A 24,634-nucleotide genomic window follows, 5' to 3' on the forward strand; every position below is an offset into this window, starting at 1 on the left:
GCATCTTATGCTCATAATCTCTATCACAGCAACAATGTGATGGGATCTTAAATGGCAGAATGGAAGTGACATGTATTTGGACCTGCCAAATAATGAAATAGACACAAGATATAAAAGTGAGTAATGTGATGCAAGCCTGTGGTGCAATCTTCCTATTCTATCAAAAACACCTACACATTAGAAGATAGAAATTCATTATTTCATGCTTTTCATAAAAATTGCAGAACAGATGGAGGCCATTTGGCCCAGTGGGCCTGTGCTGGTGCTTTCAAAACTTCCTTCTGCCTAACTATGTCTAAAAGGTTCTGTGGTTCTTGTATTGTTCCTGCTGTGAAAAACAGCAGTCCATAGGATGTTCATTGTGTTATTTTATGTGCTTAGGAATCCAACTACTGGAATGTCCTTTTCAAATATACTAACATGAGCGGTTTCATTGTTTGGGTTATCAAGGTTGAAAGTTATTCTAGCTTCTTGACCGCAATTTTCCTTTCCTGTTCTCTGTTCCCTGTAAATGCTTATGGCCAGTCCTGCTTGTTGATCCTCAATGTCCTTGTTCACCTGCATTGACTCTGGGTCCCTCTCCACCTCAAATTTAAAATTCTCATCCTTGTGTTTGAATCCACCAATGGCTTCGCCTTTTTTGATTGTAACCTCCTATCTCCCACCCTAAACTCTCTGTACTTCTTCCTCCTTTCCCTTCACCCCACCGTTAGCAGCTGCACCTTCAGCTGCCTAGGCTCCATTCTCTGGAAACCCTGTCTAAACTCTCCTACTTCTCCTCCTGCCTCTCTTCCTTTACGAGCCTCTGTAAAACACATCTCTTTGACCACTTTTTTTGGGTTTTCTTAAACACCATTGTGCCCATGCGGGCTTTTTCATTGGTAAAAATGAACGCTGTGTGTTTTTACATGAACAGTCCGCCCCCCCCCCCCCCCCCCCCCCAGAATCCCTCAATAAACTTACACTCAATGGAGGTTTACTGTGGGAGAAGAGAATTGAGTCTTGAAAACTATATTTGTGGCCTTCCAATTTGTTTTAGTGTCTGTTGTTGTTTAGCATATAAAACTATTTTCTTGGTGATTTACAGTTACGCTCAAGGAAATTAATTATTTTTTAAAATACCTAATCACTGTTTCAGCAAATGGTTTCTGATCAAATTCTTTGAAATACCAAAGAAGTCAAGTAGGAAAATTGAACAAAAGCTTTAAAAGGGCCAAGATGATTAAGCTGGACTTGGGTTAGATCATCTATCAACAATCTCTCTACACTCTGTCCTGCTACCCTGGACAGCAGTTTGCTCCCTTTGCATCCATCTGATGCTCAACAATCTTATGATGCATGTGTTATAATTTTATAAAGCCTCTCTCACAGCCACCATAGAGATCGATTTTAAAAAGAAACTTCTAACATCCAAGTGAGGAGTGCCTTTCTGAATAACAAGATGCGACTAATTGTCAATTGTTTAATTCTGAGAGAAACATCATATCTCAGATTGACCCAGAATTTATGGTGGTAATAACGGTAAGGCTCTCAGTGCTTGCCATTAATACTGTGTAAAACTGACAAACATCTGGCGTCTGAATGCAGTTAAATGCAGAAATCTGCAATTTTCTGTCAGGGGCGGCGCAGTGGTTAGCACCGCAGCCTCACAGCTCCAGCGACCCGGGTTCAATTCTGGGTACTGCCTGTGTGGAGTTTGCAAGTTCTCCCTGTGTCTGCGTGGGTTTTCTCCGGGTGCTCCGGTTTCCTCCCACATGCCAAAGACTTGCAGGGTGATAGGTTAATTGGCCATTATAAATTGCCCCTAGTATAGGTAGGTGGTAGGGAAATATAGGGACAGGTGGGGATGTGGTAGGAATATGGAATTAGGATAGGATTAGTATAAATGGGTGGTTGATGGTCGGCACAGACTCGGTGGGCCAAAGGGCCTGTTTCAGTGCTGTACCTCTAAACTAAACTAAAAACTAAATTGTCAATTCAATGCCAAATTAATACCCTGCTCCTCCACAAAGTGGACTGTTGTACTCTTCATCAATGGAATCATTAGAAATCACTGTTGTGAACTTCAACTATTTATGTACTAATACTGGTATTAGACAATAGAAATGTTGAGCCTTGTTCACTCAGGAGTAACTGAGCTCTTAATGGCGCACTAAGTCATTATTACTGCTGAACAACCTCTCTGGCCCTGAAAAACTAACTTTAAAAGTGGATTTTTAATAATTAAAAAAAATTTTTTTGTTATATTTATGTTTCTCCCTTCACCCCTTGTATATGGCCCAACCTTTATTTCACTTTCCATACAGTAATTTAAATGTGATTTATATTCCCTGCTGTTTTACTTCCTATTTTGAGAATTCGTCACTGTGATTGGCTGATCAGGCTGCCTGCTCTGTTGTTGGATGACCCAGGTCCCCTGTAGATTGAAACTGACTTTGGAAAGAAGAAATCTACATTCTGGAGCCTGCTAAATCTCTTTGGGCAACTTTGTTTGCTCTCAGTGGCAAGTGCCATTCGTTGGCCACTGACCACAAAATCCAGGCCACTGTAATTACCACTTGTTTGCCACAATTCATCTCAAAGCTTCCTTGGGAAACATGCCTCTTTTTGGCAGCTTTGCTTAAAAATGTTGTAATTTGTATTCCATGCCCTTTTCTATAAAAACATGCCTGCTGAATTTCAAACTGTGACGGTGGTCTTATTAGGAATTTCAGTGAACCAGAGTATTCATGAAATATGTTTCTAGTTCCCTTTTAACCTTATCTCGTCAACTTGGAAGAATGATGAATTATCTCAAGGATTTCAGAACATTGTGACAGTAGTTGGCCAAAGGAGTAGTAGAGTTCCCCTGTTAGTGGTGGTAGCTGACAGAACTAGACTTTTTTGCTTTTATGATTGCTATTGTCAATAAAGGCAGTGCATTTAGATAAAACCTGCTTAAAGTGGCTCTGCCCTGCATTTCTGACTACAGTGCTTGTTTGCACAGTTACCAAGTGTCATTCACACTTGTGAAGCAGTTGCTGAAACTCTCACCTGATAGAAAGTAGCTTCCCCTCTCCCCCATAGCACAGGTGATATTTAATGAGTGCCAATGTTGTAAAACCATATATTTCCTTATTTTTGAGATTTTAAAAAAATCGTTATGTTGCCAGAACATTGAGGTATTGATTTAGCTATTTAACTTTTTTTTTTTACAGGCTCGAATAGCATTTTTGCAAGGAGAAAGGAAAGGTCAGGAAAATTTAAAGAAGGACCTAGTAAGAAGAATAAAAATGTTAGAATATGCTTTAAAACAAGAAAGGTGAGTGATTTGGTGTACTTTTTGTATTGAAGATTTTCAAATTGTGACTAGAATCCTTTTTTTTAATCAATTGGATTTAAATATCAATCGACAAGCTATTACATTCTAACCTATTTAGAAACTATTCATTTTCAGCAAAGAAGGCTGAAAATTTGCCCTCATTTGAATGCTTGTATCAGCAGCATTGCTTGTTAACTTAGGTTTCTTCAATGTGAATATGATGTATTTTCATTTATTGAGCTTTTCAGTGTGATTATTTTGCACTATTGATTTCAGTGCTGTTTATTATCTTACATTTGTTGGCTGTTAATTTTGTTCAATTTATTCAGGAAAGGCTTGGATAACTGGGACAAAATAAGTAGTTATTGATACGCAAGTTAGATATAATGGGTATCGACTGCCTTTGAGTTTAGGATTGAGAAAAATGAGTAAAACAGAAGCCTGCAAACAAAAAAGAGACCAAAATACGGTTTGAAATTGCAATTTTGCATTCTGATGGCAGCTGTTCATCTTTCTGCCAATCACACCTCCTCTAGATTCATCTTTGTTTCTTTACTTGTCCTATTGCCACTCCCTTTGGCCTTGCACTACCAACTCCTTTGCTTGAGTTTTATGAAAAAGTAACAGAGGGTTGATAAGGATAATGTGGTTGATGTGGTGTACATGGACTTCCAAAAGGCATTTGATAAGGTGCCACATAACAGGCTTGTCAGAAAAATTAGAGCCCTTGGAATAAAAGGGACAGAAGCAGAGTGGGTGTGAAATTGGCTGAGTGACAGGCAACGGAGAATAGTGGTGAATGATTGTTTTAGGAACTGGAGGAAGGTATACAGTGAGGTTCCCCAGGGGTCAGAGTTAGGACCCCTGCTTTTGTTGTTCTACATTAATGATCTAGTCTTGGGTGTGCAGGGCGCAATTTCAAAATTTAAGGATGACACAAAATTTGGAAGTATTATGAACTGTGAGGAGGATTGTGATAAACTTCAAAAGAGCATAGACAGCCTGGTGGAATGGGCAGTCAAGTAGCAGATGAAATTTAATGCAGAGAGTGTGAAGTGATGCATTTAGGTAGGAAGAATGAGGAGAGGCAATGTAAACTAAAGGGTACAATTCTAAAGCGGGTGCAGGAGCAGAGGGACTTGGGAGTACATGTGCACAAATCATTGAAGGTGGCAGGGAAGGTTGAGAAAGTGGTTAATAAAGCATTATGGGATGCTGGGCTTTATAAATAGCGGCATAGAATACAAAGTAAGGACACTATGATAAACCTGTATAAAACACTGGTTTGGCTTCAACTGGGGTATTATGCCCAGTTCTGGGCACCACACATTAGGAAGGATGTGAAAGCATTAGCGAGGCTCCAGGAAAGATTCACGAGGGGTGAGGGACTTTAGGTACGTGGAGAGGTTAGAGAAGCTGGGGCTATTCTCCTTGGAGAAGATAAGATTAAGAGCAGATTTCAAACAGGTGTTAAAAATGATGAGGGCTCTGGACAGAGTAGATAGGCTGGAAGAATTGAGAACCAGAGCACATGATTTAAGGTGATTGGCAGGTGATTGGGGAAAAGCTTTCTTTTTCACACAGTGAGTGGTTAGGATCTGGAATGCACACTGCCTGAATGTGTGGTGGAGACAGATTCAATCGTGGTTTTTAAAAGAGAATTGGATAATTGTCTGAAGACAAAAAATTTGCAGGGCTACAGCGAAAAAGGCGGGATGAGTGGGACTAGGTTAGTTGCTCTTGCAGAGAGCTGGCATGGACATGAATGGAATGAATGGCCTCCTTCTGCCTGTAACCATTCTATGATGTAATCTCTCCTATCTTCCACCCTATCGCACACTTTCCCTTTTGTTAGTTTTCTTCCCTCCCCCTTTCATCTGCCTGAAACCTATTACATTTCTAACTTTTGCTAATTCTGATGAAAGGTCATTGATCTGAAACGTTAACTCTGTTTCTCTCCCTCCACAGATGCTGCCTGACCTGCTGAGTATTTCCAGCATTTTCTGTTTTTATTTCAGATTTCCAGCATCTGCAGTATTTTGCTTTTAAAATTCCTGCTCATGTTTTGCCACCAAATGTTGGATCTGACAAAGATGTGTGAGTTTCTGTAGTAACTGTAGTAATTGCTCAATTAAGTGCAGTAGTGCCGAATTTTATTGCGTAGACTTTGTGTTTCTAGTTGGCTTTCAGGTGGGACATATTACTAACAGAAACTTTTTTCCCTTCAATTTTTCTTCACAGTATAGACTATTTTAAAGCTGCTTTAGTCCTGTGTTATAAAGGTATAGTCTTATAGAACACACAAAACTGATCTTAGTTCAGTATTTCCTCCCCCCAAGAACAGGTATAATACATTTCCTTTCTGTTTCATAAAATGGTTACTTAAATGTGCTTTACTTTATGTAGTTGTCATCTTAGAGGTTCAGAGTAGAAAGATTTGTCCAGTAGCAAATTGTCCACTTCTTTGTCCATCTATTTGTGACTAGAAGCATCATTGAAATGGTAATACAGTAGAGTTATTTGATTTAATCAGATCCACTTGATAATTGATTGCAGAGAAATATAGCCTACAATGAAGAAAATGGGTTAGGTAAGTTTATTAATAAAACTTAATTGGGACTTGTGAAGTAGGTCTCCATTCCTCTGGTTGAGATGCAAGATAAATGGAGTGTGAAACGGAATTATTTTTATACCCCTCACAAATGGGTTTGTAGAATTACACTTATCTACTGTACCAGCACTGAAGCATTGATTTCATTCTGTTCATGTACATAAAGTATAGAGTTATTGGATTTTTAAAAGAAGTTTATAGTACAAAAAAGATATTGCAGCTTTGGAAAGGAGAGAGCAACGAGAATAATTGAGGGAATGGTGGGAATGGATGATGAGTGATTATGTAAATTGGACATGTGCTCACTGGAAAAGAGAGGGTTGAGAGGTGATCGAATTGTGGTTTTTAGGATTCTAAAAGGGCTAGTTAAGTAGACCATGACGAGCTGTTTCATTTTGTCTGCAAGATTAGAACCCAAGGATTAAAGGAAGGTAACTTCAAGACTAGCTGTGGAAACGTTATTTCAGTGACAAAGTGGGCAATCTGTGGAACAGAATGCATAGGGACACGGTGGAAGCAAATAGTATTGTTGAATTCAGATGGAAATTAGATAGACTGTAATTCATATTTTCTGAAAGAAATCTTAAGTAATTTGAGACATAAGTGTAGAATGCTTGGGAGGAACAGGTAACGTTGGGCTGTTGGTTCCAAAAGCTTTCCACCACTGAGGTGATTCTTGGCAACAGAGTTAGTGAAGGATGGGAAGTTTTGAGAAGGTGGATAGTGAAAGAATGTTTCCATTGGTTGGTAACATGGGGACATAGATTTAGATTATCACTGGAAGAAGGGAGAAATTGGAAGTTTTTTTCTGAGTTGTTGGAACATGAAATGCTCCACGACAAGTGGATATTGGGACTAATACTGCAACATACTTAAAAAGAATTGGATATGTCTTTAAATGAACAATGAAAAAGGATAGAGGGAAAGTTTTCAACTAGAACTATATGGGATTGAAGTAGATAATTCCAGTTGAATTAGGAAAGGTACAAAATGTCTCCCATGCTGTCATTTCAGTGATTCAACGACATTGAATTATTCGGATGCGCAGAATATGTTCCACTGTACTGATTAGATTTCTTACTTTCACTCACCTCTGCTAATGCTAATTTTAACCATTGTGTACTTGGATAACTGGTAAAAGAATCCTCCTTTTATTTACAATCTCATACATTAGGAGGTGTAGTCTAATGCAGTGGTTTTATTAATGATGATGGCTTCCCAAGTGTTCATTATTATGGACGATGGAAAAAAAAGTACTTGAATTGGTTAGGTCATAAATTTTCATTTTGCTTTTTATTTAAAATGTTACAGGATATAGTCAGTTTGTTCATAGCTGGATTATGTCTTCCTCACTCTTCAGTACATCACTTGTCTGTTGCGGTGATTAGATTCACAGGCCAAAAAAAAAATCAAAGATGCATTTTGGTGAATATAACAAATGCTTCTCTTTCATATTATTCCTCATCCACTGGCTTTCAACTTCCTAGTTTCACTGGTGTGTAAGTTAACAAACTGCCTCAACCGTGTTGATCTGAGTTGGCTTTAAGAAGGTGTGGAAGAGTGACAAGTTGATAATTCTCCCATTGATGTTTCCTTCCCTTTGTTGGAAGTACCAGACAACAGCTTGGTGTTCCCCATGCTGAAATTGGGAATGATTTTGACTTCAGGTGTGAAGAGGGATCACGCCAGAGGCCGGAACTATTTTAATGTTTGAGCTTCAATTGCTTGGAATTGCTAACTAGTAAACACTGAGCCAGCGTTCCTGGAAGTTTGTTGATCGGGGAGCTGAGCTGGGAGTTATCGTTTAAAGGGGACAGGGCAATGACAGATGGGCAACATAGAGGGACCACAGTGTGTTCTGAAGATGATGTTTTTGTAGGGACATGAGCATTAAGCCCCACAAAAATTGTTTTATTTTTTTAAAAGTCCTCTTTTTGAGTGTGCTTGCAGCAGTCCCTTTAAGGACCACTGTTCTGAGGCCACTCTACACCTAGTATCAGTGAGCAGAGCATGTGCAGTGCATGCTCTGCCCATTAATACTTGAAAATTGTGTCAGTATCCTGTGCAGTTCACGAGGCCTTGATTTACACTCTTTAATGAGGCACCTGCCTGAATCAAAGTAGTGGAAGGAGCTTTTGATGATTTTGGCCTTCAGCCAATAAATTGCAAATGTTCATCTTAAGGCGTGAAGAGTCCTGTTTTAACGATTTATAAAAGAGATTCAGCTGAAATACATGAATGTTACCATAAGCTTCCTGTTAAACATTTTCTGTGGTTCCCAACAGAGCCACTATTATAGGCCATATAGATGCATAAATCTTAGAGATGAACATCTGTTTTTTTTAACTGGATGTACTTTTCTGGAATTTACTGTGGTAATTGACGATACAGAATTGGTGCAGTGACTGAGACTAGTGACATCTTGGAACAACTTATTTTTGATGGCAACACTAATGCTTGGTTATGATTTGCTGTACAATTGATATCTATTTTGCATAAAAAGTTTGAAGCAGAGGATGTGATGAAGTTACAATAAAAAATGTTCCTGTGCAGTTGGATAATTCTGCTAAAGGCCTGCTCAGGTCGGGAAAAAGAACCCGACCCGAATCTGACCGATCCACAGCGGACCCGAGCCTGACCTGGCCCGAGTCCCTCCAATTTCGCCCCGAGCCCGACCCCACTGGACCCGACCCGACCATCCCTTTACTTACCTTCCGACTGGGAAGCTCCACAAAGCTGCAGCGCATGCGTGATGACGTCATAGTGACGTCATTCACTCACTGCGCAGACTCAGTTTCGTCCCGGACTCCCAGCTTAGGTAAGTTTTTTTAAAAATTTCAATACTTACTGGCAGAGCACTTACCGTGTGTAACCCGAGCATGACCTGGACTCGGCCTGACCCGAACCCAATGCATGTCGTCGGGTCCATTCGGGTCGTGTAGCAGGCCTTTAAATTCTGCCATCAGTATATAATGCATTTGATGCTGTTCAGAATCCTGATTTTGACTTGGTGTGGAGCTGCTCAAGTACGACACACTCCATGTGCGATTATGTGCATCGAATCATTAAAATGCATGTGGATTTCTTTCAAGTTTCAGTAACCTTCAGTCCTCCCAAGTTAATGTGCAATATGTCCACTTAGTGATTGGGATGGTTCAACCCAAAGATATCATTAGCATTGCACCTTGAATTAATGAGCGGGACTTCTGCTTGACCTGTGTGCAATATGACTTTATATGGCTACTTTTGTTCCACCCTGTGACCATTTTTTTTGATGAGTTGAATCAAGTTAGTAATTATCAGTCAAGTGACATGCATCCCATTAGTACTCTACTGTGCATCAGTTTGGTCTGAATTGTTCATGTGCTTAATCTACAAAAGACTGCCTTCATAATCAGCAACAAAAAAACAGGATCTATACTGCCAGTAGGATTGCAGCAAAGTATAATAGTGGGTATGTGAAGATTTCAAGCAATGAACTGTAACTATTTTTTTTCCATTCAGATTTTAGTAAAACGTAATTGTGAAAATGTGAAAGTTTTGCACTATGGGGCATATTTTGTTTTGTATGTAAAGTTCAGAAAAACAAGTTAAGGAAAACAATATGATAAAACAGAATCTGACCAAAGTGGACTGGGAGCAGCTACTTGTAGGAAAGTCTACATACAAGTCTACAAGTCTACTGGGAGTCATTCAAAGAGGAAATTGTGAGAGTTCAGAGCCAACATGTACGCGTTAAAGTGAAGGGTAGGACTAACAGGCCCAGGGAACCCTGGATGTCAAGGGATATAGAAGATTGGATTAGGAAAAAAAAAAGGAGGCTTACGGCAGATCCCAAGCATTGAAAACCGAGGAGGCACTAGAGTATAGAAAGTGTAGGGTGGCACCTAAAAAAGTAATTAGGAGAGCGAAGAGGGGACATGAAAAAACACTGACGGGCAAGATAAAGGAAATTCCTAAGGTGTTTTATAAGTATATTAAGGGTAAGAGGATAACCAGGGAAAGAGTCGGTCCCATTAGGGACCAATGTGGCAATCTTTGTGTGGAGCCGGAGGACATAGGTGTGGTTTTAAATGATTACTTTTCATCGGTGTTCACTATGGAGAAGGACGGTGCAGATGTAGCGATCAGGGAGGGGGATTGTGATATACTTGAACATATTAACATTGAAAGGGAGGAAATATTATTAGCTGTTTTAGCGAGCTTAAAAGTGGATAAATCCTCAGGCCCAGATGAGTTGTATCCCAGACTGTTATGTGAGGCAAGGGAGGAGATAGGGGCTTTAACACAAATTTTAAAATCCTCTCTGGCCACCAGAGGACTGGAGGACAGTGAATGTGGTACCATTATTCAGGAAGGGTAGTAGGGATAAACCAGGTAATTACAGGCCGGTGAGTCTAACATCAGTGGTTGGGAAAATATTGGAAAAAATTCTGTGAGACAGGATTAATTTCCACTTGAAGAGGCAGGATTAATCAGGGATAGTCAGCATGGCTTTGTCAGGGGGAGATCGTGTCTAACTAACTTGATTGAATTTTTTGAGGAGGTGACTAGATGTGTTGATGAGGGTAAAGCAGTTGATGTAGTATACATGGATTTCAGTAAGGTCCCGCATGGGAGATTGGTTAATAAGGTAAGAGCCCATGGGATCCAGGACAATTTGGCAATATGGATCCAAAATTGGCTTAGTGGCAGGAGGCAGAGGGTAATGGTCGAGGGCTGTTTTTGCGATTGGAAGCCTGTGACCAGTGGTGTACCACAGGGATCAGTGCTGGGACCCTTGTTGTTTGTAGTGTACATTAATGATTTAGATGTGAATATAGGAGGTATGATGAGTAAATTCGCAGATGACACAAAAATTGGTGGTGTTGTAAATAGTGAGGAGGAAAACCTTAGATTACAGGGAGATATAGATAGGCTGGTAAGATGGGCGGAGCAGTAGCAAATGGAATTTAATCCTGAAAAGTGTGAGGTAATGCATTTTGGGAGGACTAACAAGGCAAGGGAATATACAATGGATGGTAGGACCCTCGGAAGTACAGAAGGACCTTGGTGTACTTGTCCGTAGATCACTGAAGGCACCAGCACTGGTAGATAAGGTGGTTAGGAAGGCATATGGGATACATGCCTTTATTAGTCGAGGCATAGAATGTAAGAGCAGGGAGGTTATGATGGCGCTATATACAACGCTAGTTAGGCCACAGCTGTGTACTTGTTCTGCTCACCACACTATTGGAAGGATGTGATTGCACTGGAGAGGATATTGCCTGGGTTGGAACATTTCAGCTATGAAGAGAGACTGAAAAGGCTGGGGTTGTTTTCCTTGGAGCAGAGAAGGCTGAGGGGGGACATGATTGAGGTATACAAGATTATGAGGGGCATTGATAGGTTAGGTAGGAAGAAACTTTTTCCCTTAGTGGTGGGGGTCAAGAACCAGGGGGCATAGAGTTAGGGTAAGGGGCAGGAGGTTTAAGGGGGATTTGTGGAAAAAAAATTTCACCCAGAGGATGGAACGCACTGCCTGAAGAGGTGGTGGAGGCAGGAACTCTTACAACATTTAAAAAGTATTTAGATGAACACTTGAAACACCATAGCAGACAAGGCTACAGGCCAAGTGCAGGAATATGGGATTAGAATAGTTAGGTGCTGGATGGCCGGCACAAACACGATGGGCCGAAGTGCCTGTTTCTGTGCTGTATAACTATGACTCTAAGTTCTGTTAAATTGTTGGTTTATACTGAAAAAAGTTAGTAAAATAATTTTATTCACTTTTGCAAACTAGATAATATACATCCCTGTTTCAAGTGCAAAAATCATATAGAAATATGGTTACAGAATTTGCTCTTCCAAATGTGTGAAGTTGTTTTTGGTCAATATCGGGGACTTGTGTTTGTAGTTACTGGGTGTGCTGTGTGGTGACCATTTTCGTTGGTGAATACATTGTCACAGAATTGAAGTGCAGTTTTTTCTTCGATAGCTTATTGTAAGCAATAGACTAAATAAATTCAGTGATATCACTGAAAGGGACTTTTGAAGGCTAGTCATATTCTCTCCTATGGATAGCTGTTCATTCCTATATTTATAGGTATTCGGATATTTAAAAAGGGAGGTAGAACACGTTTGGGGAACTATAGACCAGTTAACCTCAGTGATAGGAAGGATAATGGAATCTTTGTGCAAAGATAAAAATAGAAAAATGTCTAGAAACCAAAAATATAATGGCATGAATTTCAGTCTTAATGGACTCTTGGAAGAAGTAACAGAAAGGGTAGGCAAGGATAAATTGGTCGATATTTACAAAAAGCCTTTGATAAGATACCACACAGAATCATGATTAAGGTTGAGTCAGGGGAATGTAGTTGAATGGTTAAGCTGGCTACAAAACAGAAAAGAGAGACTTGGGGTGAGGGTAGCTATTCAGACTGGCAAAAGGTGGCATTGGTGTTCAGTAGGCATCGCTGCTGGGGCTAATGTTCACCATTTACATAAACAATTTGGACTTGGAAACCGAATTTCAGAATTTGCGGACGACACCAAATTTGGGGGCCGGGGGAATTTGTTAGTACTGAGGAAGAATGCAATAAAATACAAGACATTAATAAACTTGCAGAATGGGTGTGTAATTAGCAAATTAATTTCAATATGGTTAAGTGTAAGGTGGTGCATTTTGGTAGGAAGAATAAGAAAGCCACATACTGCTTGGATAATTAGAGTCTTTATGGTGTAGAGGAACAAAGGGATTTAGGTTGCAAATACACAAATCACTAGAAGTAGCCACACAGAATAAAAAGGCCATAAAAATAGCAACGAGGGATAGCATCGAAATGCAGAGAAGTTGTGTTAAGCTTGTATAGAACTTTGGTAGACCATGCTTGGAGTAGTCTGCGCTTTCTGGTCTCAATATTATAAAAAGGATATAGAGACATTGGAGAAGGTGCAACAAAGATTCACAAGGATGATAACAGAACCTCGAGATACACTTTATTAGGAAAGGCTGTAGAAAAGAGAAGGCTGAGAGTTGCCCCAATAAAAGTCTTTAATGTTATGAAAGAATTTGATGGCGTGGCATATTCTTCTATTCCTTTCTCCCTCATACTTATTTAGCTTCCCCCATTCCACATTTTTACCACTCTGGGTAGAGGTTTCTCCTGAATTCTCTATTGTATTTATTGGTGACCAATTTATCGGAGACATAAATAAAATGTTTCCACTTGTGGTGAGTCTAAAACAAGAGATCATAAATATATGGTAGCCACAAACTGATCAACTTGGCTTGAGTCAAGTGATGTGGGTATGGATTCTGTTTCTCTGCAAAGGATTAGTTATATAATCAGTAGTTAAAGCAACATCTCTTAAACAAAATAGCTAGTCATTTATCTCCTTGCTGTTTGTGGGACCTCACTGTGTGCAGATGCAGCTACAGTGCCTAAATTATATTTCAAAAGTACTTTAATGGCTATAAAGAACTTTGAGATGTCCATGAAAGGTGCTATATAAATGGAAGTCTGTCTTTCTTTAAACAAATACCAATTTTCATCAATTTATTCAAAGTTCACACAATTATAGATTAAAACTAGTCAAACAAATGAAGCATTTTATTCATATTATTTATTTCAATCCTTTTTTAACAGCGCTAGAGGCAGACTTTAGCACAAATATATGGGTCTCTTGCAACATGAAACAACTCCAAGGTATGCTTAGTTGTTTCACTAAATCCAGCTGTGGCACTCCTGGTGGCCTGATTTAGTGAATCTAGTGCATTGAGAGTGGGGTTACCATTGACTACGCAGGATTTATTAGGAATTGATGGCATGCTCACCCAATCTTAAGGCCAGCATAAAAGCAGTTCAAGTAGTTTTATGTAGATTAACCCACAGTCTGGAGTGTGTTGGAATGCAATCATGTATAAAGGGTTTGAGATTATATTGAAAGTCTTGGGAGTAAAGCATAAATGGTTTATTGTCCTTAATCCCTTGGCTTCCTTGGCATTAATTTTTAAATTTAGTAATAAAGACATAGTATTTTGCTGCTCTCAAAAATCCTAACAAGCAGATGTAACATGTGAATCTTAAATTTATGTTAGCATTTCAGAATTGATAAGAACTGTCCTTTTTGTTGCAGGAAGATCATGATCTTTGAACCCAAACCTTTACAGTGATGTATGATATTATGGTGCTCCTGCAGTGCATTTTATCTTGACTCTTTATGCTGCTTGGACATTTACTGTATGTGAAAGCATATTTCGCATTTATTTAGTGCCTTTCACGACCTTAGAATGCCTCAAAGTGCTAGTCTCTGTTGTAATACAGGGAAATGGAGCCACAAACAGCAATGAGATAAATGACCAGATACACACACTGCTAGTAACTTTGCTTGGCTAAGACACTAGAAGAATTTCCTGCTCTTTACATCCATCCAAGAGGACATTTGGGGCCTCAGTATAATGTCTTATTCAAAAGATGGCACCTTTGACAGTGCTGCACTGAGACACATAGTAAGTAAGTAAATAAGGCAGAGAAATAACTGATTCTTCAGATGAGCAATAATTTCTGTTATGCACATTCTTTCAATCATATGTTGAGAAAATTGGACTTCCAAATTTATCTTTTTAGTCTACTGAAAGTGAGATTTGGATAAGAGATGTTGTGCAGTCTGTGCCTGTTTAGTGCAGCATATTATGCAGTTCTGAGTTTTTTCAACACTGTACATTGCTACAAATTCTGAAGTAACAAATAAGTACTTCATGTTATCAAATGTAATTTATTTTTAAAAATTGTCTCACTGAATACTGGTTATATGGATGAACTTTCTTTCTCAAATTTTCTCCTCTTCTGAAAGTGTTGAATTCATTTTAGGGTATAGTTCATGCCAATAATCAAGCTTGGTACATTGTCTATCAGTGTTGACAGGATTTTCGACATATGAATAGCATAATCCAATCCTGTTCTCAGCTAACATCCATACGTCACACTTCAAGCAGTCAGGTGTGAGAACCTAACCTTCCCCTCCCTAATTTAGGACTCCAGGGTATGGTGTTTATTTTACTGGGTTAGTAATCCAGAGGCCCAGACTGATAATAAAAGCAAAATACTGCGGATGCTGGAAATCTGAAACAAAAACAAGAAATGCTGGATTCACTCAGCAGGTCTGGCAGCATCTGTGGAAAGAGAAGCAGAGTTAACGTTTCGGGTCAGTGACCCTTCTTCGGAACACCGAAGGGTCACTGACCCGAAACGTTAACTCTGCTTCTCTTTCCACAGATGCTGCCAGACCTGCTGAGTGAATCCAGCATTTCTTGTTTTTGGCCCAGACTGATAATTTGGTGACATGATTTCAAATCTCACCACAGTAGCTGGGAATTTTAAATGCAGTTAATTAAATAAAAGCTGGAACAAAAAGCTAGTATCAGTAACAGTGACCATGATGAAACTACTGGATTGTCGGAAAAACCCATCTGGTTCACTGATATCTTTTCGGGAAGGAAATCTGCTATTCTTACCTGGTCTGGCATATATGTGACTCCAGACCCACAGCAGTATCGTTGACTCTGAACTGCCTTTTGAAATGGCCCAGCAAACCACTCAGTTGTATTCAAGAAGGCAACGCACCAACATTTTCTCAAGGGCAATTATGGATGGGCAATAAATGCCAGCCTTCCCAGCAAAGCCCATGAATGAATAACAATTCTAACAGTATTGCCATCCTCACACAAATGGATTTTTTAAATAGATACATGTACACTGACAATTTCATTTCTTTTTAGGGCAAAATATCATAAATTAAAATACGGCACAGAGTTGAATCAAGGTGACTTAAAGATGCCAACATTTGAATCAGGTAATAAATGGAGACTCAATATTTTTATGAAGCATGTGTGTTAATTTTTGCAAGATCATTTTTATGTCATACTGTAGTTTCTGACAGTCCTTGACGGATTTGATTTGAAGCTGCTTTGAAGATTTTCTTGCACTTTCACCTTGTCGCATACTGTTTCCTATCTGTTAAGGGCCATGGAAAATTCTTTTGAGATGCATTTGTCCTGGGACAGATAACATGAAATATGTTGTGCTAGTTAAGTTTAAACTGTTCCACATGCAGTTGGAATGACATGGAGCCAGATTTTGCTGAAAGAATAGTGCAAGCCTTACTAATGCACAAATTGGCTGGTAATTTGTGGTGAGGAAGAGATGCTCCATGAATTCCAAATCATCATGTGTTTCTGATAGAATTGTGCCACTCTGCTGTTAGCTTTGTGAAAATGGCATCTTGCCTAATCTCCCTTTGATTTTCAAAACATTGCTGCATCTCCACGCTAATTGTCCAATAAACCCTTAGAAAGTTAAGTCTAGTAATTATAAGTGTAACGACATGATAATTGTAAATGAGTAATCATCCTCCTTGCCCATAAAGTAAACATTTGTAAGTATGGAGTCTCGTTCTTCATCGCTGTGAATGAATTGTTTTAGGAAATTTCAAAAACGTCAATTAAAAGTTTTAATTCTTTCCTCTTCTGTCTCTTTCCTATCTTAATCCAATTTTTTAAAACCTCTATTTATCTTTTTATACCTGATTTAACATTGCATTTATGCTCTCTTTTCTCAATCCTTAAATCTCATTGGTTAAGACATATTGCTTGTCCTGCTCACCAATTTCCCAGATGCCCTGTTGCCCTTGTCACGCCTTTATCGGCTTGCCACTTCCAGCAACTGTGGGCAAAAAATGTTAAAACCTTAATGTGCAATTGTAAGTCTAACTAACAGAGCATGTCACGAGATACCCCACTTCAGCAAAATATGGCCCAAGGTCTCTAATGTAGTCACAGAACAGTTTCACAACTGGTTAAATTATTTTCCATCCAACTTTATAACTCAGTCTACCTGCAGTATTTGAATAACTTCTACTAATTCATAGTAAAAGGAAAAAATCCCTATTGAATATCCACATAATCCTAAATGTTATAAAAAGAAATATCTTTGCGTGTGTCTCTTGCCAGTAACAAGTGGTGATTAAGAAACTTGGTAATTGTACAGATACCTCTCCATTTAGAACAATCACAAGTACATGGGGGGAGGTATTCATGCTTCATGTATGCCTTATCCAAATGATTAAATTATAATCTGACTTTTATCAGTATTCACCCTGTCTTTTTTTGAGCGTGGGCTAAATAAGTGTAGTACTCGTAGAGGTAGGTTATCTTTTCTTGCTGGGCTGTAATCCACTCGAGTGGATCGCCCATCTGTTCCAGAACCTGCCTGATTTTTAGTACATTGATTTCAGATGATGAAGAGGAAAATCTACCCCTTAGTCTTGTGAAAATGATGGTTATTAGTGGATGACTATCTCCTACAAAAGTTTTCTGTTCATTCAGACTAAGTTGAAAAGGGCATGCTAGAAACTCAGTTTACGTGTAAGTGCTAACAGCTAGAATTGCAACTGATCCTATTGGACCAAACTGTAGCTTCTTACCATGTATTTCCTTGTATCCCATCCTATCCCTATATCATGGCACTGCTGCTTAACATACCAGCATTACTTAATGGAGATATGTACCATAATTAAAATTTCTCATGATTTAAGAGATGTATTTCCCGTATAAACCTATATGTTAAAACTCTTTCTTGTTTGTCTTGTTTTAAAAATGGTAGTTATGTTTTTAGTTTTTTTAGTTTTTAGTTTTAGAGATACAGCACTGAAACAGGCCCTTCGGCCCACCGAGTCTGTGCCGACCATCAACCACCCATTTATACTAATCCTACACTAATCCCATATTCCTACCACATCCCCACCTGTCCCTATATTTCCCTACCACCTACCTATACTAGGGTCAATTTATAATGGCCAATTTACCTACCAACCTGCAAGTCTTTTGGCTTGTGGGAGGAAACCGGAGCACCCGGAGAAAACCCACGCAGACACAGGGAGAACTTGCAAACTCCACACAGGCAGTACCCAGAATTGAACCCGGGTCGCTGGAGCTGTGAGGCTGCGGTGCTAACCACTGCGCCACTGTGCCGCACTGACCTTTGTATAGCACTGACCTTTGATAGTCTTCCATTTTGCTTACTCGACAAGAAAGCTCCCGACATCCTGTGTAGAATCGAATAGTTTCAGATGGGTGGGGGAAGGGTTCCATCAATGGCATCTGGGAAAGTATAAGAAAAAGCTAGTGTTTTTGAAAGTGGACTACATAAAATTGCATAGAATTTACAGCAAAGAAATAGGCTGTTCGGCCCATCTGGTCTGTGCCAGTGTTTTATACGCCACACGATCCTCCTCTTACCCTACTTCATTTAACCCAATCACCATCCTTCTATTCCTGTATTCACGTACTTATCTAGCTTCCCTTTAAATGCTATTTGCATCAACTAATAAGCATTGCTGCAGTTCTTCATTAAAAATACCTTCATAAGGTTAGATTTATCACAAAAGGCTGCCACAATGCCATATTATTATAGAATCATATAGCACAGAAGGAGGCCATTCATCCCCATCATGTCTGGGCCGACTGTTTGGTAGAGGTATCCTTTTAATCTGACTCCCCTGTTCTGTCCCCATAGCCTTGTAATTGTTTTCCCTTTCAAGTATTTATCCAAATCTCTTTTGAATGTTTCTATTGAATCTGCTTCCACCACCCTTTCAGGCAGTCCATTCCAAATCACAACAACTCACTGTGGCAAAAACAAAAGTGTCCTTATGTTGCCTGTGGTTCTTCTCCCAATCACCATAAATCTGTGTCCTCCGGTTACCAACACATCTGCTACTGGAAATAGTTTGTCCTTATGTCCTCCATTAAACCCATTCATGATTTTGAACACCTCTATCAAATCTCCTCTTGGCCTTCTCTGTTCTAAGGAGAAGAACCCCAGCTTCTCCAGTCTCTCGACATAAGTGAAGTTCCTCATCCCCAGTACCAATCCAGTAAATAAAACCAAAAAGTGCTGGAAATACTCAGCAGGTCTGGCAGCATTAGTGGAGAGAGAGAAGCAAAGTTAATGTTTCAGGTCAGTGATCTTTCTCATCAGAACTGGCAATCTAGTAAATCTCTTCTACACCTTCTCCAAGGCCTTGATATCCTTCCTGGCATGTGGTGTGTAAAATTGAGCACACTACTCCAGCAGAGTCCTAATCGGTGTTCTGTAAAAGTTAGCACAGCTTCCTTGCTTTTGCACTTTATTCTTCTTTTAATAAAAGCAAGGGTCCCTGTACTTTTTTTTTTTTTTTAACAGCCTTCTCAACTTAACCTGCCACCTTCAAAGATTTGTGTACATATACCCCCAGATCTCTGTTCCTGTACTCCCTTTAAAATTGTACCATACAGGTCATGTTGCGCCTCCTCATTCTTCCTACCAAAATTCCATCTGCCATGTGCTTGCCCATTACACCAGTCTATGTCCTCCTGATGTCTGTTACTATCCTCCTCATTGTTTACTACATTTCTGAAGTATGTGTCTCATTTCCAGAATTTGAAATTATGTCCTGTATACTGTCGTGGTCCTATAGTTTTTTTTCTGGGAATATGTAGTTTGCCTTTAAGGCTTGCAAAGGATCAGTATTGCTTTAAGAATAAGCAAGCCTCAGGAGTTATAGGAAGGTGCATTTTCGTTCCATTAGAAGCAGCCACTTGGAGACTGCGATTCAAAGGTTGCATTCTCGTTACCATAGATGCAGTCACTGGGAGTGAGTATTAAGTGATACATTTGTTACAGTTCAGTTTTGAACTGGCTTTTTAGTTGAAGACAGTTTGTTCTAACAGGCACAGGACACAGACAGCTGTGGTGACAGCACCTGGAAAAAGAGCTCTCAACCTTTTAAACTGAAGGAAGAGGATTTTAATCTGTTTATTATTATCTCTCAAAATTCTGAAAAAGTCAAGCCAAAACACAGATCTCTGGTAATTTAAATTGAAGAAAGGGAAGTTAGACTGTGGCAATCTTTTATCCCTCAAAAACTCAAAAGTCAGATTGATTCTATTGAAAGTGTTTGCAAGTCATTAATTGTTGAAATTCGCTGGAGAAGGAAAGCATCACCTACTGTTGCAGTTAGACCACGGACTGTTCTACTGTGGAGGTACCTTTTTTCCACATCGGATGGCTGTGAGGACTTCAAGCAACATTCTGTGAAGACTTCAAGCAACATTGGACTGTAAATTTACAAGGACTCTAATTTTTTCTATATTAAATGTTGTTTGTATCTTCATAGTGTTTAAGAATTTAGTTCTTTGAATTAAAGAGTTAATTTATTGATGTAAAGACACTTGGTTTGGTTAGCCTCATTCAGGGGTTAATAGATGGTACAATTTGGCTGGGTCTTTAATTTGGAAAGTTTTAAATGATATGTTAGGCGATCTGTGGAGTGACGGGATTGAATTATCCGTGCATTTCTCCCACCACAGTCAGAATTGTATATTTTGATTGGGGGCTTTGACTGGTCGGTCGTAACAATATCAAAGTGCAGTCTCCCTGCAGTCTGAAAAACAACCATTCACCACTATGCTCTGCCTCCTGTTCCTTAGCCAATTTCGTATCCATGTTGTCACTGTCTTTTTAATCCCTAAAGCTTTAATTTTACAAACAAGTCTATCACGGGGTACTTTGTCAAATACTTTTGAAAGTCCATGTACACAACATCAACGGCACTACCCTCATCACCCCTCTATATTAATTCATCAAAAAACTCATCAAATTTATCAAACATAATTTGCCTTTAACATTTATTAATCCGTACTCCTCCAAATGTCAATTTATTTTGTTCTGGGTTATTGTTTCTAAAAGTCTCCCAACAACCTGTGTTAGATTGACTGGCCTGTAATTGCGGGTTTATCCCTTGCCCCTCTTCTTCAAGTGTGCTATATAACATTTGCAGTCCTCCAGACCTCTGGCTTCACCCCAAATCAATGGTGTATACAAATACATTAAAGAAACAACAGTAGTAACTATGGACTATCCACATTCTTAGCAAAGATAATTTAAAAAAATTTAGATTTCTTAATAAAATATTACATGAGTGTTAAAGTCTTGGCATATTCAGTATCTCTATCCAATCATAGCATGTATCATAGAAAAGTTACAGTACAGAAGGAGGCCATTTGGCCCATTGGCCTGTGCTGGCTCTCTACAAGAACCATTCAGTTCCCCACCCTTTCCCTGTAATCATGCAATTTTTTTTTTCTTCAGGTGCTTATCCAGTTCCCTTTTGAAAGCCACAATTGAATCTGCCTCCACCACAATCTCAGGCAGTGTCTTTCAGATCCTTAAACACTCTCTACATAAAGTTCTTCCTCATGTCGCTTAGTTCTTTTGTCAGTCACCTTAAATCGGTATTACCTGGTTCTGACCCTTCTGCAAATTTGAATAGTTCCTCTCTGTCTACTCTGTCTAGATTCCTCATGATTTTGAACACTTTTATCAAATCTCCTCTCAACCTTCCCTCGGGAGGAATGACCTCACCTTCTCTGATCAACCATGTAACATCTCAGGAATCATTCTCGTAAATCATTTCTGCACCTTCTCTGAAGCCTTTGCCTCCTTCCTAAAGTGCGATGCCCTGAATTGGACACACTCCTCCAGTTGAGGCCAAACTAGTGTTTGATAAAAGTTCATCATAACTTCCTTGCTATAAAGCCCAGCATCCCATATGCCTTTTTAACTGCTTTCTCAACCTGCCCTGCCACCATAAATGATGTGTGCACATGTATCTCAGATCCCTCTGATCCTGTACTCCCTTTAGAATTGTACCCTTTAGTTTATATTGCCTTTCTTTGTTCTTGTACCAAAATGTAGCACTTCACACTTTACTGCATTAAATTTCATCTGCCACTTGTTTGCCCATTCCACCAACCTGCCTATGTCCTCTTGAAGTCTATCTCTATCCTCCTCACAGTTCACTACATTTCCAAGTTTTGTGTCATTTGCAAATTTTGAAATTGTGTTCTGTACACCCAAGTTTGTACAATCATTCACCACTACTCTGTTTCCTATCACTTACTTGTATGTGCATTTGTTTCTGGTTGCTTTGTATTGTTACGACCGAGGCGAGAGGAGTGCACTGTTAATTTAGTCCCACTTCTCCACAGGTCACAACATTTCAATAAATTTTCCCACTTACTGAAACAGCCAATTAGATGCACTATTTGTCTCCAGAATAAAGCACACCCACCAGGTTTCTTTATGAAACAATAGAATTATCTGTTTATAATAAACCAAGTCTTGACCAAAAATGAAGCAAATATATACGCGAATTGAAATATTAAAGCCTCATATTTTTATTCTAGCATATACCCCAAAAACTGGTTAACCGGGAAAAAAATAGAAGGAATAAAAAATAATTTAGACTGAGAAGCGGATATGGAAGTCCTTTGATTTGCGAGGTGTCCCAAAGTCAAATAGGTGGGTGTCACGAGGTATCTATCCAGGCGATGTTGATAAACAGTCTGCTTGGGTAGGCGCTCATAGAAATTCAACTACAAAAGGCTTCACTTAGGACTTACAGCAGGTGTGCAGCAACAAAAAGGGTTCAGCTCTAACACATCTGATGCGAAGTCCTTTTAAAAATGTAAGGTTTCTGCAAATATTCAGGATGTCTGCAAAGTGCAGGAAACAATAGTACAACTTCATGCAGGCTTTTGCTTTTCAAGAACAGGGATTCTTCTAAGAGAGCTAACAGTTTTTTCTGAACTCCTGGCAGGTCCATAAACGAATTCCAAATTGCCTGCTTTTAGTCCAAAACCAGCATCTTTTAACAGTTCAAAGTGAAACCAGAACTTTTTTTCTGAGTAAGTCTCATGCTAATCATAAATTCTCTCTTGTCACAACACAAAATACTTCTCAAGTCAAAACCCCTGCTAGGTTTACTTAAAATCACATGCTTTCCAGTAAAAACTTGTTTTCTGGTCAACCTTTTGTTGAACTTCTTTTTTAAAAAAAACCTAAGGTTTAGCCTCTTCAGTTTTAAAATATAGATTCCAAGTTTTAACAAAAAAATATGGATACTCTTGTAACTCCTCTGCTCTTGGCGAAATGAAATGCCATTTCTGAATGCATTTCATTACAATGTATAAAAACAACAAAAGTTGAAAACATTTTAAAACAGATTTTCCACACTCATCCCCCATTCGCGCAGTACTTGTATTTAACACAAATTTGCTTGGTACCATCTTTACTCACATAACTCAAACCAAGTTAGATTCACGATAAAGCATCTGCAATAACATTTTTTCCCGAAATGTGAACAATCTTTAAGTGATAGGGCTGCAATAGTAAACTCCATCGGAATATTCTGGGTTTTAAATTTTTCCATAAAAGTTAGTAGGTTATGATCAGTATATACTAATGTCTCTCTGTAGTCGTGGCAGACATAGACTTCAAAGTGTTTAAGAGCCAATAATAGACCTAATGTTTCTTTTTACATGGTGGAATATCTTTTTACTGTCAATTTAATTTTTTGGAAAAGTATTCCTATGGTCTTTCTATGCCTGATTCATCATCTTGTAACAGGACTGCACTGACCCCCAGGTCACTAGCATCAATAGCTACCTTGAAGGGCTTAGTGAAATTTGGAACAGCAATGGTTCATTAATCAAAATGGCCTTCAGCTTCTCAAAAGTTGCCTGGCACTCCCCTGACCAGACTACCTTGGGTTTCTTTTTCCATAGCAAATTTGTTAGTGGAGCAGCTACAGTGCTAAAATTTGGTATTAACTTCTGGTAGAACCCACATGTCACCAAAAAATTCATCATTTCTTGATTAGTTTTAGGTGTAGGGAGTGCCACCAATCCTGGTACTTCAGCCGTTCTTGGCAACACATGTCCTTGCCCTACTATATGCCTGAGGTAGGTCACTCTCGCTTTTGCCAATTTGCTTTTGGCCAGGTTTACCACTGAATCAGCTGCTTGTAATTTTTTAAACAGAGTTTCTAGCTGTATCAGTGTTCCTTCCAAATGTTACTGTATAACAGCACATCATCAAGATAAACTACATAGTTAGGAACACTGGCCAACACTTGATTAATTAGTCTCTGAAAGGTTGCCGGGGCATTTTTTTAGCCCACATGGCATCACTTGGCACTGGTAAAGACAGTCTGGTGTGACAAAAGCTGATATTTCTTTAGCTCGGGGTGTTAAAGGAACATGCCAGCATCCCTTGAACAAATCTATTTTTGTAAGAAACATGGCACTGCCCACTCTCTCAATACAGTCTTCCAAGTGAGGGATTGGGTAGGAGTCTGCCTTTGTTATTGTACTGACTTTTCTGTAGTCTATGCAAAGTCTGGTTGAACCATCAGGCTTAGGCATTAATACTGTTGGTGAGCTCCAGCTGCTTTGACTAGGTTCAATTTGGTGGTTTTCCCAGCATGTATTGGATTTCTGCTTTTACCTGGGCTTGTTTGTCTGGACTTAAGCGGTAAGGATGCTGTTTCACAGGAATGGATTCCCCTACATCCACATCATGTATGGCTAAGATTGTACATCCTGGCTTATCCCTATAAACTCTTTTAAATGCAGTGAGTAGCCTTGTTAGGTCTTCTCGTTCTGTATCTAAATATGAAAGCATAGTATTAGCTAACCAGATATTAGGAGGTTCAATTTGAGAATTGTCTAGGCCTCCTTCTGCCTCATCCTCACTATCCCTGTGATTCTTAACTGTCCATACTACCTGACACACCTGTGCTTGCTTATCCTCCATCCAGTGATAATATTGATATGTCGCAGTCAACTCTTTTTCCGG

At 39.2% G+C, this 24,634-nt stretch overlaps 1 protein-coding gene across 4 annotated transcripts in view; it reads left to right on the forward strand.

The window, feature by feature from the left end:
- strn3 (striatin, calmodulin binding protein 3) overlaps nucleotides 1-24,634 on the forward strand; it is a 207,807-nt gene that overhangs the window by 62,938 nt on the left and 120,235 nt on the right. For all 4 annotated transcript variants that reach the window (XM_068039354.1, XM_068039355.1, XM_068039356.1 and 1 more), the window contains exons 2-3: nucleotides 3,198-3,301; nucleotides 15,676-15,749. In XM_068039354.1, the coding sequence (XP_067895455.1) occupies nucleotides 3,198-3,301; nucleotides 15,676-15,749 (178 nt within the window). The remainder of the gene's footprint in view (nucleotides 1-3,197; nucleotides 3,302-15,675; nucleotides 15,750-24,634) is intronic.

This window comes from Heterodontus francisci, chromosome 9 (assembly GCF_036365525.1).
Source record: "Heterodontus francisci isolate sHetFra1 chromosome 9, sHetFra1.hap1, whole genome shotgun sequence".
In the NCBI taxonomy this organism is placed as follows: Eukaryota; Metazoa; Chordata; class Chondrichthyes; order Heterodontiformes; family Heterodontidae; genus Heterodontus; species Heterodontus francisci.